We start from the raw sequence: 22,621 nt of genomic DNA, 5'->3' as shown, positions 1-22,621 counted from the left end.
TATAGCCAATTTAATGGCTAGCATGTTTGTATCATAGGCTAAAAATGACACAATTAAATGATAACATTAATAAGTTAACAAACTAACAATGAAAAATTCTTAGGTTAGGGTTAACTTCAGCATTTACTAATGCATTATTAAAATCAAAAATTGTATTTAAATGGAAGTTGTATTTTACAGCATTAACAACGATGAATAAATACTGTATCAGATGTGCTGCTCATCAGCGACATTAACATTATTGTAAAGTTTTACCAATTAAATGACCTTTTCACACTCTTTATAAACACATCTTGATTAGGAATGACACTTTACCTTCATTTTTCTTTGTTTTCTTCACACATTCATCTTGTTTTCTCCTGGTTAACAAGAAGCCTTTGAAATAAAACATCACAAGGAGCAAAATTGTTTGGTGAATGACGTCAGGCACTTTTACAAAGTAGATAAAAAACATTTTCACACAAAATCAAAACTGTTTAATTGTTTAATGATTAGTTCAGTCTTTGTTTCATCAATCAAACCCATGACCAATGTACGCATAATAAGCTACTGGTGAAGTGACAATCTTACCTTGGAAAAACAACTTCTTCAAATTCCCCAGGATCAAAGAGAACGCTAATGCGCATGCGCGGAGCAGCAATCACGCTCAGGGGGCGTTTCCCGAAAGCATCGCTATTATTGAACTCTGTTGGTAACTCTGAGTTCGCTTTGGAAATGCAGGTTTGCGGTGCACGAACGTTATTTAACGTGTTTCAACTTGAAAGCTTCGTTCACGTTCAAAACAACTCCGCGTGTCAGAGAGCGCATGCGCACTTCCAGGTTCGTCCTGGGTGACGTCACACGCAGGGCGGTGCTACGAGCAGGTGTATTTCACAGGTGTAAAGAGAAGTAAATGCGAGCGCGATTTGTGCGCTTGTTTGATGTTTGTCTCGGGAGCGTCATGGCCCCAGAGTGCGTCGGGGGCTGCGCCGCGTTATTCGCCCTCGGACTCGCGTTTGATATCGCCGGGTTCGTCTTGCTTTTAGTCGGGATTTTTGCCAATCTGCGACTGGACGGCAGATTTTACGGAGACTTTCTAATCTACACTGGCTCATTAATAGTGTTCCTCAGTCTCTTCTGGTGGGTCATGTGGTACACGGGGAATATTAAAGTTTCCTCGGAGGATCTGGAGAAAAGCACCTTTGATAACTTTGCGCACTGGGCGCGGAAACTCTCCGAGCGCCTGTCCAAGAGCGGGAAGAAGCCTCTGGAAGCCCGAGAGAAGCGCATCGATAACGGGAAGAACGGCGTTGTGACACATCACGCTCCGACGCGGATAACGTGGGAAAACTCGGGAACGGCGGGACGCGTCAATGAAGCGTACGAGAGGAGCTGCGATGAGAAGACGGTGGAGCTGGAGATCCTGAAGAACTCCGAGATGTTCGGGAAACAGGAACGAGTCCTCTGACACCGAACCGGTACGCGGTCCATCTAATGCAACCGACTTCTGTTCACATCACGGGGAACAACGCGACGCACTCCTGTACATTTAAGGATGTTTATCAAATAAATTATGAAGATCTATAGCAGACTTTCAGAAAGATGCTAAAATCACTCATTTACATAAAGGCAAGAAAATAAACTGAACAGGATGGAAATAAAGGGACTGGGAGTTTACCTGAAGGTGTCAGAAGATATATTTAACCATCTTCTGAACTTCTGATAACATTGTACTGATTTATGTAACTTTATCTGAGAGGTTAGAATGTTTTGAGATAAACCAACTAATACCACAAAAAGATATATTTAACCAGCAGAATGACGTCACATCCTGGAGAAGATCTGAAATCTCAGATATGAACATTGAATCTGTTTCCTCTCTCTCAGGATCTTCTGGGTTAGGGTCTTCCATTTTATTTTTGATTCCTAATCAGTTGATGTAGGCTACTGCTTTTTTGTGTACTATGTAGTGCACTTATCGTTTGTTAAAGTGATATTACAAAAGACTAACAGGGTGGACAGTTTACCAGTTAAACATGTTAGTATCGATTTAATAAGCTTCTTCACGTCAGAAGATATTGTAGCATCTTCAGATTAAAGTGAAATAATCAATTCACTCCACTATTACACACACACACACACACACACACACACACACACACACACACACACACACACACACGAATGATGGGGAAAATCACAAAATTGACTGTGTAACAGAAATGGCCTACAACTATAGCTTGTGTGATTCAGGGTCAGCTCGATGTTCTTTACAGGTTGAAGTTCAGGCTTCTTGTACCATTTTGCATAAAGTTAGGATGTTTTAAATGTTTATATTTTAAAATGATAGATGCAGTTCTGTGTTTCTGATGCTGTCAGACTCAAAGCGTTTCTCTCCGCAGGTGCTTCTCTTCCACGAGAGTCTGACGAAGATGGAGGAAAGCAGCAGTTTTTAACCAAACCTTCACATTCGGACTGGCTGAGAAATGAAGTCATTCATCAGGGAAAAGTTTTTAATTTGATGCATTTCTATGAGCACTTTATACATGATTTATGTATTTGTACTTTTAACTTGTACATATGAAAGGTAAATTTCAGATTTTATTCAGATTTATCATCTTTATAAAATAAAGGGTTGTCAGAAAATGATTCATGTGGCCAGTTTCTTGGTTTTGGTATTTTTCTGGAAAATATTCTGTTCTTCTGAAATGTTTGCATTGTTTAATGAAGCCCCTTTAATTCTGTTTTTTTTTAAATAGTGCAAAATCACTTTTAGTTTTAGTTCATACTTACAAAGTTATACAGCTTTTCCAGTCATAAATTGCACTTCAGGTACTACTTGAACTGTACATTAAAACAAACATTATGAATAATCCTCTGCAAACTTTATAAGGATCAAAGTCGTCTTCTGCTGAAGAGCGAGACCCTGATCACGTCAAGAAACCGGTTCACCCTTTTCCTCTCGTCCTTCTCCAGTGACAGACAGGGACTGATGACTTTAACAGACCGGCGTTTACTGCAAACAGAGCCGCTCTGAACATTAAAGCATAATAAAAGTGAAGTGAAGGACACATGTACTCTTATCAAGGACTGGAACAACAGCTTTTCTCTCCTAACTTCATTACAAACCCAGGCAAACCTGCCTGACAAATACAAGAGTGTAGAGACACACCCTGCTATTGTGTATCTGGATATTTGAGCCATTAAATCCTCCAGTCTTTCACAATCACAGCAAACGGACAATAAGAGTACAGTAACCACTGGAGAAACACGTCATGATGCTGTTTGATAGTGATATTGCCATCTATCAAAGCAGACATGGTAGTGATATAGTTCATTCTAACCAGTACAAAGTCATTAGTAATTGATCATTCCTAAATTGAAACACTAAAACAAGCAATTTATGTAAACCTGCTTAGAAACAATATGTATTATGAAAAGTATTATACAAAAACACTTAAGTTAACCATGCTGACATATCAGAACTCGGAGAACAGTATTACTTTACAGCAAACGCTGTTTCTAAGTTTCTTGCCACCATGGAAATGCACAACAAATTACCCTCCTATTATTAATTCATAAACGCCGTCAAGAAATCAGACAACCAGCGGAACAAGCAGAACAAGACGGTTCAGGTGGACAACAGGTCAAGTTTCCATCAACAGTCGAGGTGTCAGAGATGTATGGAGTGATCTACTTCTAACACCTGACAGAGAAACTCGATGCGGCGGAGACGTCCGGCTCGCCTTCAGATCACGGGAAACAGTCAATGTCAGGATCCTTTAATCAGACAACACTAACATCGAAGCACTTCACTATAAAATCACATGTAACTCAACAGTATGAGAGCCTTCTGGGAAAATCTTATCCCTTAGAAATGTAAAGGTGAAAATAAACAGGCCTGAATCTTGTGTCAGTAAATAACTCCAAACTCATTACGTCACTCTCGTGTGTTTAACAGACAAATGAATTCTTTATCCATAAATCATTGTTCTTTGTTTCCAAACCTGATTATAATGACAGCAGCAACCTGGAGAGAAAAACTAGTGTATTTCACAATAAATCATTCAAATCCTTAGAAAACAGAGCCATGGGCTTTAAAACACTCCCTTCTGTCTGTAACTTCACCAGAAGAGAGAGTCTTTTCCAGTGAAGGACTGATTCACACTCGGCTCTGGTTCAGTTCGGATAAAACACAAGATGGTCATTTCTTCCCTTATTTCTCTCAAGTTCCCAGCTGTACAACTGAGCGGTGGGATAGTGGTGTGCACGTGACAAAGGTTTTATCATCCTGACACAGCGCCATCTAGAGACACACAGCAGCTACTACACCTTCAGCAGTCTCTCTCACACACACACACACACACACACACACACACACACACACAACAGAAGTTATGGAGTTTTTAATTTAATTTATAAAAAATGCATATACCCACTGAAGCTGAACAACATCTACCACTTATTTTTCCGTGTGGAACATGTACTATCCGTGTAGACTCTTTCAGATGTTTGAACAGAATAAAATAATATTATTAACAGGCAAAGAGACTTCAACTTCAACACAAAGATAACAAACACAGCCAACGACATCTCCAATAGAAAAGGAAAAACATTGGGGAGGAAAGGAAATATTAGAAACGAAAGGTAAGTGCAGTAATGATCCCAATTGTATAAAATATTATTTTGCATTTTTTTCTTTCATCCTCTGCAGGTTCCCGCAGTCAGGAATCGAATCGGGTACAGCACATTTTCTCAACACGTTCATGCAAGCTGATATATTTTAACAAAGTACAAATGGAAATATATCTCATAGGTTACTGGTTAAAATATGAAAAAAAGAGGATGCGAGTAAACATCATTTTGATCTGATGTAATAGCGAGTAACTCAAACCCTCGATAGTGTTTCTTTTTTCTGAAAATAAAAAAAAAAAAAAAAAAAAAAAAATGAAGTAACTACATTCATTTCCATGACCACAAGTCCACGTCTTTAAAAATAAAACAGAATGAAAAAAGCCGAATGAGTTTCAGCGCTGCCTGTTTCTGTTGAGTATTTGTGCCTCAGGAAACACACACAAATAAGATCCTAAAGAACACGTACGACAAAATACTGCATATCTACTCAAGACTGCATTAGGTAGGTGGACATGGAGGCTAGCTGCCATGAGACTGGAAAAACCTGCCCACATTTCCCTTTGCCCAAGAGAAAAACGCTCATTTTTTCCATGTGTGAATCTGAAGCTGAAATGGTGAGCAGGTTCACATTTTAAGAGCTAATCGGTCTGAAATGATGTTTGGCAAGTCCGTTTCTGACCTGTCGTCTCAGCTGAATGTTCAGGACTCTGGGAACGGCGAGCACACGTCTGATACACATGCGTGACGATCACATAAATATCTATGTCAGTCATTGGCCGGGTGTTTGTTCGGGAAACACAAAAGGGGGTTCGTCTGTTTGCTCTTCATCGCGTTCAGCCCGAGACTCTCGTGATGGAGACCTTCTCTGCTGGGTTTACGCCCAGACAGGGACAACAATACATTTCATTCTGTAACTTCAAGTAGGCTATAATAATATATGTGTGTGCATATATCTGTGAGTATTTACCTATTGGTGTAAAAGGTCCCTCCCTCCTCCTCCAGAACAGCATCTCGCTCTCTATCTCTTTCTCTCTCACAATCTAATCCCCACATCTCTCCAAAAACCACTGACATTTCATCTCACCTCACTATTTGGCACCTTGGGTTCATTAACGGGTGACGCGGGTGCAGCAGGTGCGCGGCAGGCGGGGAGAAACAAAAAAAACGCGTTGAGGTCAAAAGGTCAGACGGCTGGCCTAGTCGGTGTCGTTCTGCTTGTCTCTCTCTGCGGTGACGGCTTCGGTCTTCACTCTCTTGGCGTCGGGCTGCTCGGCCTGCTCTCCGTTCTGCCGTTTGGTGGGGAGGGACGCGGAGGCCGAGGCGTGCGTCGCCAGCATGTGCAGCGGACTCGCTGAGGACGACCAGACACAACGCATTAGCAAAGTTACACTAACAGCAGAAAGCGTCTACTAGATTCCACTAATGCGCTCACAAAAGCCTGAGAGCACTAGTGAAAATACAGCTTTTGTCCTGTTTATGTGCAAAACTGAATCAAATAATGATGCCAGATCTGCATTAGGGGCAAAAAAAAAAAAAAAAAAAAAAAAAAATCAAATCAAATGAAATTTCTGCATCATAAACACTAGTGCTGCTCAACTGCAGCAAAAATCATAATCATTATATTGGTCAATACTGAGATTAGGAATATTTAACATGATTGACTTTGGAAACATCACAAATTTACTGAGCTTTTAACAGTGGATTTCCTTGAATGTTATATATAATTCAACTAAAACTATGTAATTAATATAAAAATAAATACAATTAAATTAGATAAGTAAGAAAGATGCACTTCCACAACCTACAGAAAACTACTAAAACTGCAAGGGAAGGAGAGATGATCTAAAACACGTCACTGTGAACACTGACCGGTTCACAATAATCTTGTTTTCAATATTAATACAAGTCAAAATTGTAACTGAAAAGATTAAATGAATCGCCCTAATAGAGAAATACTGTGATAACCTTTGCTGTAGATATTCCTGAAAACTGTAGTAACACTAAACCGGTCCTCACCCGTGCTGCCGGAGCCCTGCACCGCCGCCGCCACCACATGCGTCCCGTTCTGCGTGATGGCCTTGACGGGCAGCTGATGCTGGCCCACTATAGTGACCGTCTGTATGGGGCCGGACTGCGACGTCTGGAGAATACGAGCCGTCCCACCTATAGACGAGGCCGTGATGGCGGGAACCGGCTCCACTTTCACTGAGACAAACGTGACAAACAGCATTAAAGAGGAGCGAGAGAAGAGATCATTATCATTATACACAGATGCCGTCCACAGAGGTACATATTGATTTGAGAAAAACTCAAAGCTTCCAACAAGAAAAATGGTTCAGCAAGCGGCTTCCAACAAGAACGGTGAAGTAGTAACGTACAGTCATAGCATCTAGAAATATTGATATGACTTAAAATGGTTTAAACTCTCAGCTGTTTATTCTTATAATCCATTAGTGTCAAAAACAACAATATCACAGAGCTACTGATACTGAAGTCTGAGACGAGGATGGCATCGGCTGAGTGTGAATGACACGGGAGAGAGCGTTGCCATTGACGACGGTCGTTATCAGGAAATTAGGCCTCGGGCCAATCGGAATCAAGTATTCCACAGAGCCGTGTAATAAGATACAGTAAATTACCAGCTGCAACTTCTGATATTCATCCCTATAATCAACATCCACAGAGCTTCTGCACGCTCACCTTTGACCTCCTGGTGCTCTCCGTTCTCGTGCACTCCTGCTGTGACGATGCTGGACTGGGTGAACACGGGCTCTGCCACGTGCGTGTTGCTCGTAGACAGTCCGGTCACGGCCGCCACGGACACCGCAGGGATCTGATGCACCACGTGCAGCGTCTGCATGACGGGCTGCTGGGAAGCGGCAGCGGACACCGGCGTGGCCACGGCGTAGGTCACGGGTTTGATGGTCTGCGGAAGCTGGCGCTGGACTGTGATGAGAACGGGTTGGGTGTTTAGAGGTGAACCTGTGTGGGATCAAACCAGGTTAGACGCAGCTGAATCTGTCTGCTCTGTAATCATGCTGACAGCCACAGAGACACACACATGATGAGAGAGAGCCGTGAAATATAAACTAAGCTACATATTTATAGGCTCTTTCACCCTGCGAGAACAGCAGTAAATGTGTACGCTACTAAAGTCGAAAGAAAATGCATCTGCAAAATATTCAAAGTAATGAACACTGTTTCACAATAAACATTTGTTCGTAGTAAACGCCTGTTTTTCTGAATCTAATAAAATAAAATGCGATTTAAATCCAACTGTGACTTATTTTCTGGAAAACACAGTTATCACATGGAAATCATCAGAGTTGACCAATGAATTAAATTTCTATGACTAGCACTTTTTTGTGATTAATGGATGGATGTTTGAAAATCCATTTGATTCAGACCGATCCGTCCGGAGAATCAATCCGGCTGATTGTGAATGCCCACAGAAACACCAAACACCCAATCCCTATACGGCTCTTGATTTCTGATCTTTGCCGCGAGGGGTGACGTCACCTGGAGCGTTCTGTGTGAAGCAGGCCTCCTGTATGACTGCTAGTTTGGGCTGAATGGCCGGAGCCGGAGCAGGCGTGGGATCGGGGTCCATGGGAACAGGCGAGCCTTCTCTCGATAAGCTGTCTGGAGTCTGAACGCCGCTGGAGTGGGCCGACAGCGCCCCGGTGTGGTTAGGAGATGCTGGAGCGCTTCTGAGGAGAAGAGAAGAACACTGAATGAAGAAACTCGAGCAACACAGTTGATGAAGGTTTAAAAGCACGGAAACGGTGAATAGTCCACTTTAGACGTCTTATTATCCAAGTCTTGACACAAACGCTTCAGAATACCGTGACTTTATTTTCAGTCCGGCTGGTGAAGATAAGTGCAGTAATAGATCACCTACAAATGACGATTCTGTCTTCATTTACTCATCATCTCAATCTCAGTTTAATTATAAAGCACAATTAAAACCAATGACATTTGACCAGTGTGCCGAAAAATTATTTAAATAAGTTACAATTACAATAAAAATCAAGACTAAAAAAGTAATGCAAGATGAACTACAGCAGACATCACAAGGGCTGAAGAAAACAGATGTGCTTTTGACTTTGAAAAATAATGTCCTGTTGGTGCAGTTCTGACAGAAACAGGTGAGCTGGTGCAGCTACGGCGAACGAAACCGTATTAAACTAACCTTACAGTAACGACACGAAAATAAAATCACCTGGATGAGAGCGGGCCGAGCGGAGTCCTAAAGCAGGGAACGCCGCGCGGCCGGCGCTTGCGGAAAGCCTGTTCGATCAGCTTTCCCTCGGATGAGGGGTCGATCCTCCAGAACGAGCCTTTGCCCGGCTCCTCCTGAGATCTGGGCACTTTGATGAAATAGCGGTTTAAGGACAGATTGTGACGAATCGAGTTCTGGAAGAGAAACGTGACAAAAAAGGGTCAAAGAAATGTGATCTCATTGGACAGAGTGCGTTTACATGCACGTTCTTAACCCGATTACGCTCAATACGCCGACAGTGCATGTGGTCGCGTAAACGCACTCGCTGTAATGATGAAGCAGACCGTAATGAGGCTCATTAAACGGGTCGTATCGTACTTTTCCCTCCTATGGTCTACTTTCAGGTTGTGTTTCCGGTTTATTGTCTTTCTTTTGCCCACATGATCACTCTTCACACTTTTCTTTGCAAAATGAGGAATGGCTTTGCACATTCACAAGTCTGCGTTACGTCACAAAATGTGTAATGTGCTCTGAAATGTGAAGACTGAAACCAGCGGGAATCTTGTTAAAAGATGAAAATCAGCCACATCATTTCTGCAGCTACAAACACAGGAGGAGCTGTTGAGCATTTATCAGTTCTTTGGGCATTAAGGAATAAAAGCTTTAATCTTTTTAATTTATAAATGTGGATGGTCATGTGTTGATGAACCCATCTGGCTCTTATATCACAAGATCAAAAACCATGAGATTGATCATGGAATATGAGCCCTATAAATATTTGGACCAAATGGGAAAGCTAGGACTCTCATCTTGTCCTATCAATGCTGTAAACATCTTGTGGATTTTCCCAAACAATAAGTCTGTCTGGGCCGCTCGAGTTCGCCTCAACCACATACAAACACTACAGCACTGCAGAAAGACTAAACACACGAACCCAAACAAAAGAGCCGATTGACACTCACTTGCCAGCCCTTGTCTGCCGTCCTGTAATATGGATAATTCTTAGTAATGTGGGTATATATTCCATTCAGTGTTAGTTGCTTGTCTGGAGCCATTGTGATGGCCTGAACAATGAGCTGTGCGTACGAGTACGGAGGCTTGGAGTCGTCCTGTGAAAGACAAGAAGAACGTGACGACCACATATGCACTGAAAAACGAGACATCATTAGTCAGGGTTATTAAAAAGACACATACTTTCGGACTGTCTCCTCCGGAAGCTTCCTTGTCATTCTCGGATTGGGAATTTTCATTGATGAGATCCGCCGTGAGGCCGCGACCCATTTTGTAGCTGGAAAGCCCCGCCCCTCGCGGACTTGACGGACATGAGTTGGCAGCGCTGAGGAAAAAACGGCATACGCATGACGCATTAAATCTGTGCTTTAACAATATCCCAATGATGATAAGGCTTCGGGCACAGGGGGCAAAGGTCAAGTGTAAGTGTAATGCACGCACCTGATTGTGCCGGTCGGAGATGGGAGTGGACTCATCAGGTGGGCGATGTTGTCGGGAATGTTGATGGTCAGCGGCGAGATCTGGGGTTGGACCGCTTTCACAGGAGACTCCGGGGCGTTCCTGCGCTCTCTCTTGTCACTGGACAAGGCCGTGAATGTAATTTTGATATTTGTACTGGGAAACCGGAAAGTGCACCTACAAAACAGGAAACAAGCGAGTTAGCGATGTCAACCCATTACACGCTCATCAAGTGGCATTTTGAAAATAGAAATCCATGTCAATAAAACGCAGAGAGATGTTGATAAACCAGCCAGTAACAGTAGAGCCGGTTTATATATACAGACATCAGATTGATCACACGACAGACATCACTTCATCAGAAATATATATATATCTGAACCTCTGCAGTGTGTTCAGCCTCAGGTGACGTTAAAGCATGTCAGAAACGCTTCCGCTGACTATATTAAGTGTCATTAATCTTTGCAATCTGAGGTGAGGCTGATTTAATAGAGTCTCTGCAACTTGGCAAATGATGCATGGTCTAAATAAAGATGGAATAACAATAAAGGTGAACAAATTTAGTACCCTTCCTCCATGCATGTACTAAATGCAAGGTCAAACTATGGCGTTAAAACTATTACTTCATTACATTAGATAGAAACGACGATCTCATAATCAAATATGAATTATATTAATCAGGCCATTATTCAGTGTACGTCAGATGGGGGTCAATTAAAAGGTCAATGGAGCCCAAAACACACTGACTGCTGGATCTTCGTGCAGGAATAACAGCACCATGTTCGTTGGATATGCTTCAGAAGAAAACTGCCATTCAGAGACACATGATGGTGTCAGATGCAGAAGCCTTCAGTGTTGTGTAAACAGAGCGAGGCGGCAGCAGACGCGCGTTAGTCGCGCTTGTCATAATCAACACGTGCTGAAACGAAACAAAACAAATACCGCGAGCGTTCGACGCAAACGCATTCCCGCGGCGCTCGCCTAATTCCTACCGACAGACAGGCGCTTACATGCGGGGAAGCTGCAGAGGAGGCGCCCCTCGCCTCTGGAACACCCCGTCCACGAACACCCCGTTTTTGCCGAGGCATCGAAGATAGAAATCTCCGCTTCCCGTTCCATCCTCGCCGGCGGAGAAAATCTCGAGGTGCCTCCGTGAAATAAAGCTCGAGTGGCCCATGCTCACGTCCACGGAGCCTTGTGACGAATTCCGACCGATGGTGACCGAGCGCTTCTTCATCAGATACTCGAACTCTCGGCCCTCGAGCCGGGCGACAACCGAGCCTGACATCCCGCTCACCGCCATCTTTATTATTTCTCTTGACGGGAATTTGACACTATAAAATGAAGGAGCAGACGGCCGTTTGTCGGTCGTGAGGCCCGGTTGCAAAATTTAGAGGGGGGGGAATCGAATCAAAGGATGAGAAATAAACACGAAGGAACGCGCAGCCCGGGGACAGCGGCTCCAACCCACCGCCGCGACAGAGAGAATGAGAAAAGGATCAACTCTACCAAACAAACCGTGGAGGCGGGGCTAGCGTGACTGACAGCGGTAGCGACCAATAGTTCGCCGACTCTCGAAGAGAAAAATGTAACGCACCAATCAGCAGCGAGGCGAGCGCGCGTGTAGCGCCGGGGGTTGGTTGCAGTGTGAGCTGACACGCATGTAATTAGTGTGTTGTAAGAGACGGATTGGCGATGGATGCCACAGTGTTACCGTCGCTGCGGACATCCTACGCGCAAAATAACAAGCTTTAGACCGTAATTGTGGTTTACCAAAGAGATATGATAATCCACTCTTCTTCACACGACTTTGGTGGCCTTGGCGATGACTGTGTGTTGTAATGATATACTTGGAAACTATTCCAGAACACCTTCAGTCTGCTCGTGTTCTTCTGTAATGATGCTAGTAGCGATAAACAAATCAGCATGCAAGAAAAATATGCAGCATCACCTTTGCCAAGTTCCTCAAACTGCACAACCCTACCAGAGAGAGAAGAGAATCACACTCATCTATATGAGATCCAAGAGAAGAGTTATTCCCAGAGCTGGTTACACCTCGTTAACATGAAAGAATTGCCATTCTTTATTTTTACAATCGTCTTTAATTTGTCATACGATACTGAATTCTGTGGGCATCATCATCTTCATGAAATTATGCATATCATTTGCATGTTATCAATGACAAAAGCATCAAACGAGTAACAAAATAGCTTATAGATACATTTCAAAGAACAGTTATAAGAATGAAGACAAAAAACAAACTAAAAAACACTAAGTTCTTCAGGTGATCAGACTGGCACGTCTGGTTCGAGTGCGCCATTCTTTAAAAGAGATCGGCGACTGCGACACTACAATCTGCAGCCGTGTTTCAAGAGTTTACAGTCTACATCCTAACTACTGCTTACATTAACCTTTTTAAAGTAGCAATGTAGTTATTCTCGATTAGTTTGTGAAGAAAACAGCGCTGATCATTTTATTTGAAACAATGGAAAGTGTAAATGTGGACTAAATATGATCATGTTGTGCTCGCTTCACGTCTCTCGTGCGATAGCACAGTCACTGAAGTAAAACTTTTACACTGAGATAATATTGTTTCCCTAAAGCCGACGAATCCTTGCCAAAGAAAAATACTGCATTACATGAAATGAGAAGCACACATTTACACCATAAAATGTCTGTTTTGTTATACTAGTCTATAGAATATGTAGTTACGTAATTTTTCATCTGGTGCTCTTACAGCAAGAAAAACAATATCTAACACTAACAAATACATAGTGTGAATGATGTACATGTACACCCACCTCTCGCCTGAATTACATTAGATCAGGTTAGTGGACAAAGAGAATCGCTCTCGCTACCTAGCCAAGGACATCAACGCTTAAAAAATCCCATGGAAGACCATTTAAAAAATGTTGTCCTTTCAAAAAAATAAGGTTTCCCTCGTCACTCCACAGAAAGCGAATTCTGCGCTCACAGTTTTTCAGTCATCTCTCGTCTTCTGTGGTTTGAGTCGAGAGAATTTAGAGTTTCTGTGTGTCTCTCCTCCACGTGTGTGTCACGGTCGCCTCCGAATGCCCCTGGAGTCTTTTGACATCCCGGAAACTTTGAGATGTCGAGAAAGAAGCAGTCTGGTAAAGTGAAGTAGTGTCTGCGCTCAGATCTTCTCGTCGGTCATTTCCAGGAACTGCGCGTACACGTCCCTCGAACACTCGCCTTTCTGGTTGAACAGAAACTTGTAGTAGCTGCCGTCGGAACAAATGGCTGGAAGAGGGAGGGAACGAGTCAGTGGGAAAGTTGGTCACTAAACAGCTGAGAATGACCGTTTGCTCATCCACAACACATGCATATTAATATTACACGGTTCTTTTTGATAATATGACCTCATGCGTAAAGTGTGCTTTCAATGCCAGCACAGAGGAGCTCTTAAAACAAGCTTCACGCTACCTATGACAGCGTTGGGTTCTGTTCCGAAGGCACAGACGCAGGCCGAACCGGACGGGACCTGGAACTTGGAGAAACTCCATTTGGAGCTGAAATACTTGGGGAGAAAACTGGCCGATGCCAAGCTGAGGTAAAAGAGGGTTTGAGGGACATGTGAGCAAGATGCCTGCACTAAAATACATGAACATAAATGCCAGACAATAACAACAACAACGTCTGATCATTAAAACCCTGAGTGTGCTTCAACACGAACCTGGACTGCTTGTTCCTTTTGGGATCCTCTGCAGCAAATATGTGGACTGTGCCGTGATCGCTCGAAACGCAGATGAGCGACGCGTCCTGGTTGAAGTTGATGCTGAAGTACAAATACACGGTTATAAACACACACACATTGCTCTTTACAGTAATAGAGTAGGATGTAATGGGTTACCAGTATATATTGGCAGTCTGTGAGCCTCGTCTCAGCTCCTGGATGAGATGACCTGCTGAGGTGTCGAATATTCTGATCAGGGTCCCCTAGAGAGAAGACAGATTCTCCATTAGCCAAGCACTGACGTATTCTTGGCCATTCAGTGTCGGAAGTCAATCTAGTGACGTGATCGGACAGAGCAGTCAATGTGTGACGTCAACACAAGAAGCAAATATAAAGACAATTGACCACCAGTGGCGCGAGAACTGACTTTTTCTGACGCCGTGGCGATCCGTGTGCCCTGCAGGTTGAGCGCCACGCAGCACAGCGCCCCCTCGTGAGCAGGAATATCCACCGGCGGTTTCTCCGTGTTGGCCAGATCGACTATCTGAACGTGTCCGGAGTGCGTGGCTGGGAACGCCAGCAATGAATTGTTGCTGTTTGGGCACAAGACACACAAACCTGCAGAGACGGTCAGAGTGAGTGTTCTCATACGACACAGTACAGTTCTTATGTCTGTCCCGCAACGTTCAGATTAGCTTATAAGAGCACAGATGAATCGCTGCTATTCTCTGTGAATGCAGTGATGACCTACCTTTGGGGTTATAGCATGTTTCAAAGACGTGCAGCTGATGAGGATTATGGGTAAATGTAAAGACTTTAATCATGGAATCCAGAACCACCACAATTCTGAAACACCAAACGAAGGAACTTAAAGCTGATTATTACTGTAAGTTCACAGGCTAAGGAGTGTTGTAAAATGTAAAAGTAATTTGTGTATTTGTGTGCGTGTTTTTGAAGCGTTGCACAATCACAGAGGCTCGTGATAACCATCAGACAACACTGACTTCAGGAGCTTTAATAAGCCTCTAAAAAACTCTTTACGATGTGTTCGTTGTAATGCGATCCGTTTTTATTCATTCTATTACTGACTTTTCACTTTTTCTTCACTTTTGAAGTACTGTATTATAAGTTTTGTCATGGTATCAAAAAAAACACCATGTGTAGCACGACATTTCATTGGTATTTCTGTACAAAACGTATCAGTCAGTGTCAAAGATGGTTAAAGTAACCTGAAATTATGGCTGATATGTAATATGATGCTGCTGTACTGCATTTGTGATACTGGAACTTTGAATCTCATAACCATTTTATCTCTAAAACATCCTGAATCAGCTGTCAGATATTTTCACAATCAAAATCTAACAAATATTATACCAAAGTATTTAAATGCATATATATACCTGTCACGGCGAAGCTTCACCGCTTTGACCTCGGTGGAAAACTCGATCTCTATCACGGTCTTTTTCTTGAGATCATCCCAAATCATCACTAACACAAACATGGGGAAGATGCACACGTTTTTACAGATTTACTTGCATATTACAATTATGCTAAATTCTTTCATAAACATCAAATATGTTTATAAATTACCCACTGAGGTCAGAACACGCACTAAACGCGTGTCACCTTGTTTCACAACTTTAGCAAATGATGCCATAAAGCCTTCGACCAACATCATCTCGAAGAGAAACATACCTTTATTGGGAGGGTACTTTGGTTTTTTCCCGCCTCCCACGAGCGCAAGATAATTGCATCGAAAAAGCATCTCCACGTGACCAACGCCTCCCTCCAGAAACTCTGAACAAAGAGAATCACTGAGTCATCAGCTGCCACAGTAAAGATCCATAAACTGCGAGAGGTGAATGAGTAACTGTTGCTAAATGTGTGTCCTGTCTGTAAACTATTCCTGAGTCATCATGCAGTCATAGCGCAGGACTGAACTACAGACAAACGGATCTCTTCATCTGCTGTATGCATTTGCATTAATAAGCAGCAAGGTTTAAAAATCACATATGAAAAATGAGTAAGTTACTAACTTCCACATATTGTTGTAATATTGTGTTATCCCTTGCTGTAGCGGCGTCTGATCTGAAGTGTTTTCACCTGTAAACATCTGTCCGTCTGTATCTAGTGAATGAACATCTGCAGCCGGTGTCTGAACAGCAGACTCACCTTGTTTTTCCTTCTCTTTGAGCGGGTCTGTGTTATACACCCTGAATCCATTTTCCATTCCACAAGCAAAACATCCTGGTGGGGAAAAACAGACATTTTAAGGGAAATACTGGGATTTCCTGTGATCTGCTGTTTGACCTTCAAGAGGACAGTGCTGGAGACAGACTACTAACCCTAACCCTAACTAACACTAACCAGATCCACATAAAGGTGTCAGTATCAGATACACGCCTGTACATCTCCATGTGGCTTGGGAACCAATTATATTTATGAGAATCCATTTATTAGCATCTTCCTGGGAAGCGATTAGTGAGTGAAGTTCAACAAATCGATTGATGGATTTTAAGGCCCGGTTTCACAGACAGGGTTACATTAAGCCAGAATCAGTTCAATTAGGGCATTTAAGTAGCATTTATTAACTGCCTTAGAAAACAAACATAACTGATGTGCATCTTGAGACAAACAATGTCACACATTTTAAGATATCTCAGTGATATTTGATTTGATTTGATTTGAGTTAAAACAGCTCAAACATGAGGACATCGAGATCTACAGCTTCATTACATGCAGTTATGATTATTAGATGTAAATGTCACTGTGACAGAGAGAAACCTGCATAAATCCCTATTTTAAACCCGTCTTCATTCTCAGTGGCTTTAATGCGTCAATAAATGCTGCTTAAATACAGTTATTTGAGCCCACATTGTGGTATAGTTATTAACGCACGTTATCGAATGCTGACATACTTTAATAACACACAACACTGAATTATTTAGCTTAAATGAAACCCAAATGCTCAGATTGAAAGCTAGCGCTATTACAGTTAGCATGGCTAACCCGAACTGCCAATGTTTATTTGATAACATGTGAAACATGGTCACTTTTAACGACGTTACCGTCGATATTCATAGCTAACGTTACAATTGTTGGTCAATTACAATAAAAACATAAATACAAACACGCTGACAGCAGCCCTAAAGGAAACAATCATGTGATCTCTGTGGCTAACCAGCTGTTCGTTAGCTTGCTAGCCAAAACAGCAGTAATGTTCATCAAGTTTAACATTTCTTACAACCAGACTCTTAGACTGGCAACAACAAGCAGAATGAAAACACTGATGTGTTTTAATGTGTAAAACGAATAACAGTTCTCTGGCCCTGATGCATAACGGTAACGGTGAGTGATGTTAGCTTGCGTTAGCTGATAGTAAACATCTTACCGTGATCCTGGTTAAATCCAGCATACAGTAATCCATTACCGTGAGGGTTTGATGGTAATAAATTCATAGTGCTTGGTGTTACTGGTCTGATCAAAAACGAAAAGACTGTAACCCTAACTAAAAGACGGCATTAGGAGCTGTAGGCTAATGCTACACAGCTCAGTTTCGCGTCATGACTGTCTGTCAGGAAATAGAGTTGGCCGCGCGCCTGCGGTTCCTCCCGCCGCACCGACTGAGCTCCGCCGCGATCACACGCGCGATCCACTGCAGAAACACGCTCCTCACGCGTTATGTGATGTGTTTGCTTTCTTAATAATCAGATATGACCAAAACATAAGGCAACACATGACTTATGGACAACTGCTATCGTTATTTTATTGTATATATTTTATGTGCTACAAGAAACACGCGGTTATACTAAAGATTTTCTATATATACAGGAGCGAAAATGATACTGCAAGCGACAATAAAAAACCAGAAGATGAAAATGAAAAAAAAACACAAGCGTTTCTCGTCTCGTGTATAAGTATGAAACTGTTCCGGGTGTTTATCGTCACCGCCCCAGTGGCCTAATGGATAAGGCACTGGCCTCCTAAGCCAGGGATTGTGGGTTCGAGTCCCATCTGGGGTGATTCACTTTTACATCCAACGAGTCTTTTAATCGCGCATGTGATCCCAGAAACGGTCTAACGGTGGATCATTTAGTTTAATATGTTACAAAGAAGGGTAAATCTCGGATCAGGTATTCCATATGCCTACCTAGAGGAGAAACGAACGGATATTTAATATTACATAAGTTCATTTTAACATCATATTACAATCCATTGAAAACAGTCTATGAATCTCTTTCATAACGGGCGGTTCCATGGTGTAATGGTTAGCACTCTGGACTCTGAATCCAGCGATCCGAGTTCAAATCTCGGTGGAACCTTCCCTATTGTTTACCTTCACTGTCAATGGGAAATAATTACAAACTTCTTTCCATTTCTCTCACTAAGCACTTTATAAAACAATGAAAATGAATATATGCACCAGCATTAGACATGTGTTTACAGTAACATTGTAAAAATATTAGTTTTTCAAAAAGTCATTATCACAAACAACATTTTTGATCTCAAATGTTATTGTCGCACTCCTATTTTGAGAAAAAAACACAACTACAAACAAAAGCAATTTAAAGATTAAAGCTCTTTTGGGATGATTTGTGCCAGGCTCAGTGTCCGACTCTAATATTAGATACTTGCTAAGACTGAACAATGCCATATATGAGGCTAAAATTAGTCAATGAAATCTGTGGCTTTGAAAAAGGTGTAGGGCTGATATACAGTTTTTTAGCATTTCTGTTTAATTTTAAGCTGCATGTATGAAGTAACCGCCCATTTGACGCAAAAGCGGATGTTTTTCTTGCACGTGGTTCTTCGTTTTCAACATGGCGGCGGCATCCATGGTTACAAGTTTCTGTTTCTTACAGCTGAATAATCTGTCTTGTTCGAGGAATATGTGCCGTCGATTACTGACTGTATTCAGTAGAGATAAAACGCGATTGCAACTCTATGCAGACAGTCGTGATTTTCACATGAAAAAAGCATCGCATTTCACACAGGTGAAACATGTTTTTTTATCTCCATAATTTAAACATAATTTCTGCATTTGCTGCTCCATGACTCTAAATTATGTGCGACATCTCATTGCTTCTGCCAACATAACTGTGATAAACATCACATTGTCAGGACGATCTGATCTCGCGCATCCCTGTTGGTAAGAGGTTCATCATCGACACCAGTTTATTATTATAAAGGGCTGAAGCCCTTTTCTACTGAAACTCTGTCTTTCCTCAGATAAACTGAAGATAACATACAGTCGGAGCAGCGGACCGGGCGGTCAGCATGTCAACAAGGGTAAACCGTGTTAATGACTGTGATCTGGTGCGGGTCAGTAACAGAAAGAGTCGCTCGTGTTTTGCGCTGATCGTTGCTTCATGGCGCCACCTGCTGACGCGACGATGAAACCTGCTGTACCCGCTTTAATAATAATAATTAATAATTCGTTACATTATATATATTATTTATATATACATTATACATTTTCTGGGTACTCAAAGCGCTTTACATATTGAAGGGGGGATCTCCTCCACCACCACCAATGTGCAGCATCCACCTTTAACTAGTGAACCGTGTGTGTGTGTGTGTGTGTGTGTGTGTGTGTTAGTGCAGACTGCACACAAATATATTAATATTAATACATGTTATACATGCTGAAATGAGTGTGTCTGATGTGATGTATAGAAAAAGTGGTTCAAGACAGGAATGGATTTGTCAAATAATAATGTACTTTCTGTTCAGATTAAATTAATTTTATACACATTAATTTTTTCACGTAATATTCTGTAATGTTGGTTTGCAGTCAGTACGAAAGCAGAGGTCCGCTTCCACGTGCAGACAGCAGAATGGATTCCAGAAGAAGTGAGGAGAGAGATTCTCCTGAAGGTGAGAGTAACATGTATAATAACACGCGTGTGTAACTGCTCATGCATATGAACACTTTTGTCAACAGAATAAAACTCGTGTCAACAAAGCAGGAGAGTTAATCGTGACCTCTGAGATGAGCAGAAGCCAACAGAGGAACCTAGAAGACTGTCTTCAGAAGATCTCAGAGATGATCGCTGCAGCCAGTCAGCGGCGGCCGGACCCGGAGCCGGAGGATCTCGCCCTCAGAGCTCACAGGTGAGATGAAGCACAGCGAATCACAGAGAATCACTAATGCAATGTTGTGTCACAGTGCTGTTTTTTGTTTTCAGATTAGATAAAAGAAATTTGGAAAGACTCAAGCAGAAGAAGATACATGCTGCAACAAAGCAAGCAAGACGAGTCGACTTCGACTGAACCCAAAACATGATTGCATTTGTTCTGTACTCAAATTTTAATAAAAAAACAGCAAAATATCACACTGTAAAAGTTGTTGTTGTATGTATAGCATGTACTGAATTATGTCAGATCATTTATAACTTTTTTTCTGAAAATAAAATTTTAGATTTGAAGCAAGATTTAATAAACTGTAAACCTGTCAAGTCAAGTCGCCCTTTTTTATTTATATAGCTCTTTTTACAATGCAGATTGTGTCAAAGCAGCTTTACATTGATAACTGGTACATCATTTTTCCTTTTAAAGAATAGTGTCAATGCAGGCGGATCAAAAGCACTGTTGAATAAATGTCAAGGATACTGTTGAATATCAAATGTCAAATTAAATTAAATTAGGGCTGCACGATTAATCGTATTTTATCACGATAACGATATCTGCTTCTCGATTGATTTTAAATAATTGTCACAATATTGGCCCGCTCTATGAAAATGAACATAATTTGGAAATATTGGAAGTAATATTAGGAATTTTGCTGGTTTATCTTTTTAAGTTCCTAAAGGTTTTACCAGTTTTCATAATGTTGATCAGCTAGAAATGGTTTTTCTTTGCTTTACGAATTTGCCGGGCAATTTGAATCTGGTTTGTCTTATTGCAAAAGAATTGTGTTGCTTTAAAATCTAATGTGAATACATATTAAAAAGTGCTCACCAAAACCATGTTTTGTATTGATTTACCATCTAACGAAGTTATCATAGTTGGTTAAATTTAAGTCTTTGTGCCACCTACAGGCCTTTTGGGTGAAGTGTAGGTTGGTAAAGAACTTGCAAAATAGCCATAGTCTCATTACTCTTTTGATAGAATAAACATGATTAATAATCGTGATTATAATTTTGAGGAACTGTGGCACTGGCTGTCGTGTTGACTGTCTTCACAATGGATGATCTAGTCGACTCGATCTCTGCTGATACAGGGCTGCGTTGTGGTCGTGTCAAGGCACCGGTCCTCGGAAACGGCCCGAATCCGGTTGACTACGGTAAACCTCGGGATGAACAGAAAGACTAATATTAGCGTAGATGCCATTCTTTTTCTGATGTAACGAGTACACCAGGGGCACGTTCAAGCTCACACCGGTGCGCAACGTTTTGCTACGTTTTCCGGGTTGAACGACATGTTTCCTGGAAACGGTGTGCAACTGGTTTGAGATGCGTTTTCTCTTGTTTGGTGGGCGTGTCAGAAATGTCAGCCCAATCAGCGGCAACCTGTATATAAACCACGCGGTATTAAAGAGACAGCTCGCACACTGGGTATTAATGTAACATACAAATACTTTACTTGTATATTTTGCTGTTGTATTGTGAAGGTACACTTTAATAAACTTTTCTATACTCCTCTGATTATATAATGGTAAATATTACAATATCAAAGCACAACAACAGTGATATCAGCATTAATGATAAGCCTATTAAACAATAAAATAATATAAATCATAACAGTCACTGAGGTAAGAAGTGGATTATCCTTCACCTGAAATGTTTGTCTTTTCATCCTGAAATGCAAGGCAAGTGTTGTATCAAAATAATTAGAAGATTCCACAAATCCCTTCACTCGATTGGGATGTTCTCTTTTATTCTGGACGGCAAGGGCAGTGGCTGTAACATCGAGGGTATTTTGCAGTATTAAACATGTATTTATATCGACTTCATCAGGCTCCGAAAATTCTTCAAAAAGAACACAAAGATTGGCCTTCTCAGCTGCCATAGTTGCAACGCTTGCGTCATCACAACGGGGTGTTCAACGCGCCACCGTTTCCGTTTAAAAAACGTTTTGCAACGTTTTGTCGGGGCTGAACGCAGCCCAGGTGTTATAGTGTTCCCGGTTCCGGCTGAACTAATTTATGCAGCCTAATAATCCTTTAACGGATTTGAAAATATAAATATATAATGTGTTATGTGTATGCCAGGTTAAAGAGATGCGTTTTTAGTCTAGATTTAAACTGGCAGAGTGTGTCTGCATCCTGAACAATGCTAGGAAGATTGTTCCAGAGTTTAGGTGCTAAATAGGAGAAGGATCTACCGCCTGCAGTTGATTTTGATATTCTGGGTATTATCAGCTGGCCTGAATTCTGAGATCGCAATAAACGTGAAGGACTATAATGCATTAAGAGCTCACTTAGGTACTGGGGAGCTAAACCATTTAGAGCTTTGTAACTAATTAACAAGATTTTAAAATCTATACGATGTTTAACAGGAAGCCAATGTAATGTTGACAGAACTGGGCTAATATGGTCATACTTCCTAGTTCTAGTAAGAACTCTAGCTGCCGCATTTTGTACGAGCTGTATTTTATTTATCAAGCGGGAGGAACAACCA

The 22,621-nt window shown here is 41.7% G+C and overlaps 4 protein-coding genes and 2 non-coding genes across 7 annotated transcripts; 4 read left to right on the top strand and 2 right to left on the bottom strand.

Moving 5' to 3' along the window:
- The first annotated feature begins 262 nt into the window (after positions 1 to 262).
- Positions 263 to 4,748, top strand: LOC137008314 (transmembrane protein 238-like). Its single transcript, XM_067370285.1, has 2 exons — positions 263 to 1,457; positions 2,382 to 4,748. The coding sequence occupies exon 1, from the start codon at positions 893 to 895 to the stop codon at positions 1,445 to 1,447; it is 555 nt and encodes a 184-aa protein (XP_067226386.1). The 5' UTR covers positions 263 to 892; the 3' UTR covers positions 1,448 to 1,457; positions 2,382 to 4,748.
- Positions 4,749 to 4,884: 136 nt separating this feature from the next.
- Positions 4,885 to 11,806, bottom strand: foxk2a (forkhead box K2a). Of its 2 annotated transcripts, none has more exons than XM_067370282.1 (9): positions 11,317 to 11,804; positions 10,289 to 10,483; positions 10,031 to 10,172; positions 9,799 to 9,945; positions 8,837 to 9,030; positions 8,134 to 8,324; positions 7,315 to 7,596; positions 6,631 to 6,819; positions 4,885 to 5,965 (listed from the first exon to the last, which is right to left on the bottom strand). In XM_067370282.1, the coding sequence occupies exons 1-9, from the start codon at positions 11,607 to 11,609 to the stop codon at positions 5,811 to 5,813; spliced, it is 1,788 nt and encodes a 595-aa protein (XP_067226383.1). In that variant the 5' UTR covers positions 11,610 to 11,804; the 3' UTR covers positions 4,885 to 5,810. The 2 variants fall into 2 exon arrangements, with proteins under 2 accessions (XP_067226383.1, XP_067226384.1); XM_067370283.1 differs by lacking the exon at positions 4,885 to 5,965 and adding an exon at positions 5,978 to 6,124 and having other exon boundaries at positions 11,317 to 11,806.
- A 566-nt stretch (positions 11,807 to 12,372) lies between these two features.
- On the bottom strand, positions 12,373 to 17,803 carry wdr45b (WD repeat domain 45B). The gene is made up of 10 exons (XM_067370284.1): positions 17,392 to 17,803; positions 16,173 to 16,247; positions 15,696 to 15,797; positions 15,401 to 15,488; positions 14,752 to 14,846; positions 14,428 to 14,618; positions 14,178 to 14,263; positions 14,001 to 14,102; positions 13,751 to 13,872; positions 12,373 to 13,567 (listed from the first exon to the last, which is right to left on the bottom strand). Exons 1-10 carry the CDS (start codon positions 17,456 to 17,458, stop codon positions 13,461 to 13,463), a joined length of 1,035 nt encoding a protein of 344 aa, XP_067226385.1. The 5' UTR covers positions 17,459 to 17,803; the 3' UTR covers positions 12,373 to 13,460.
- Positions 17,804 to 17,949: 146 nt separating this feature from the next.
- Positions 17,950 to 18,022, top strand: trnar-ccu (transfer RNA arginine (anticodon CCU)). Its single transcript has one exon. It is a non-coding gene; the product is annotated as a tRNA-Arg (tRNA).
- A 228-nt stretch (positions 18,023 to 18,250) lies between these two features.
- Positions 18,251 to 18,322, top strand: trnaq-cug (transfer RNA glutamine (anticodon CUG)). Its single transcript has one exon. It is a non-coding gene; the product is annotated as a tRNA-Gln (tRNA).
- Positions 18,323 to 18,828: 506 nt separating this feature from the next.
- On the top strand, positions 18,829 to 20,941 carry mrpl58 (mitochondrial ribosomal protein L58). Its single transcript, XM_067369615.1, has 6 exons — positions 18,829 to 18,994; positions 19,122 to 19,149; positions 19,230 to 19,289; positions 19,795 to 19,877; positions 19,945 to 20,114; positions 20,189 to 20,941. The coding sequence occupies exons 1-6, from the start codon at positions 18,836 to 18,838 to the stop codon at positions 20,271 to 20,273; spliced, it is 585 nt and encodes a 194-aa protein (XP_067225716.1). The 5' UTR covers positions 18,829 to 18,835; the 3' UTR covers positions 20,274 to 20,941.
- The last annotated feature ends 1,680 nt before the right edge of the window (positions 20,942 to 22,621 follow it).

This window comes from Chanodichthys erythropterus, chromosome 19 (assembly GCF_024489055.1).
Source record: "Chanodichthys erythropterus isolate Z2021 chromosome 19, ASM2448905v1, whole genome shotgun sequence".
NCBI lineage: Eukaryota > Metazoa > Chordata > Actinopteri > Cypriniformes > Xenocyprididae > Chanodichthys > Chanodichthys erythropterus.
This window is presented reverse-complemented; position numbering and strand designations above follow the sequence as displayed.

Bases quoted from the DNA above. Each gene is read 5' to 3' on its own strand.
- LOC137008314 (XM_067370285.1), top strand. From the start codon at position 893: ATGCGAGCGCGATTTGTGCGCTTGTTTGATGTTTGTCTCGGGAGCGTC.
- foxk2a (XM_067370282.1), bottom strand. From the start codon at position 11,609: ATGGCGGTGAGCGGGATGTCAGGCTCGGTTGTCGCCCGGCTCGAGGGC. The intron at 8,325-8,836 runs GTGATTTTATTT...TCTTCTCCTCAG, and splicing joins CTCGGCCCGCTCTCATCCAG to AAGCGCTCCAGCATCTCCTA. The intron at 7,597-8,133 runs GTGACGTCACCC...GATCCCACACAG, and splicing joins CTTCACACAGAACGCTCCAG to GTTCACCTCTAAACACCCAA.
- wdr45b (XM_067370284.1), bottom strand. From the start codon at position 17,458: ATGAATTTATTACCATCAAACCCTCACGGTAATGGATTACTGTATGCT. The intron at 16,248-17,391 runs GTAAGATGTTTA...TTTCCCCACCAG, and splicing joins TGGATTTAACCAGGATCACG to GATGTTTTGCTTGTGGAATG. The intron at 14,103-14,177 runs GTAACCCATTAC...TTTGTACTTCAG, and splicing joins CAGACTGCCAATATATACTG to CATCAACTTCAACCAGGACG.
- mrpl58 (XM_067369615.1), top strand. From the start codon at position 18,836: ATGGTTACAAGTTTCTGTTTCTTACAGCTGAATAATCTGTCTTGTTCG. The intron at 19,150-19,229 runs GTAAGAGGTTCA...GTCTTTCCTCAG, and splicing joins GATCTCGCGCATCCCTGTTG to ATAAACTGAAGATAACATAC. The intron at 20,115-20,188 runs GTGAGATGAAGC...TTTTGTTTTCAG, and splicing joins CTCGCCCTCAGAGCTCACAG to ATTAGATAAAAGAAATTTGG.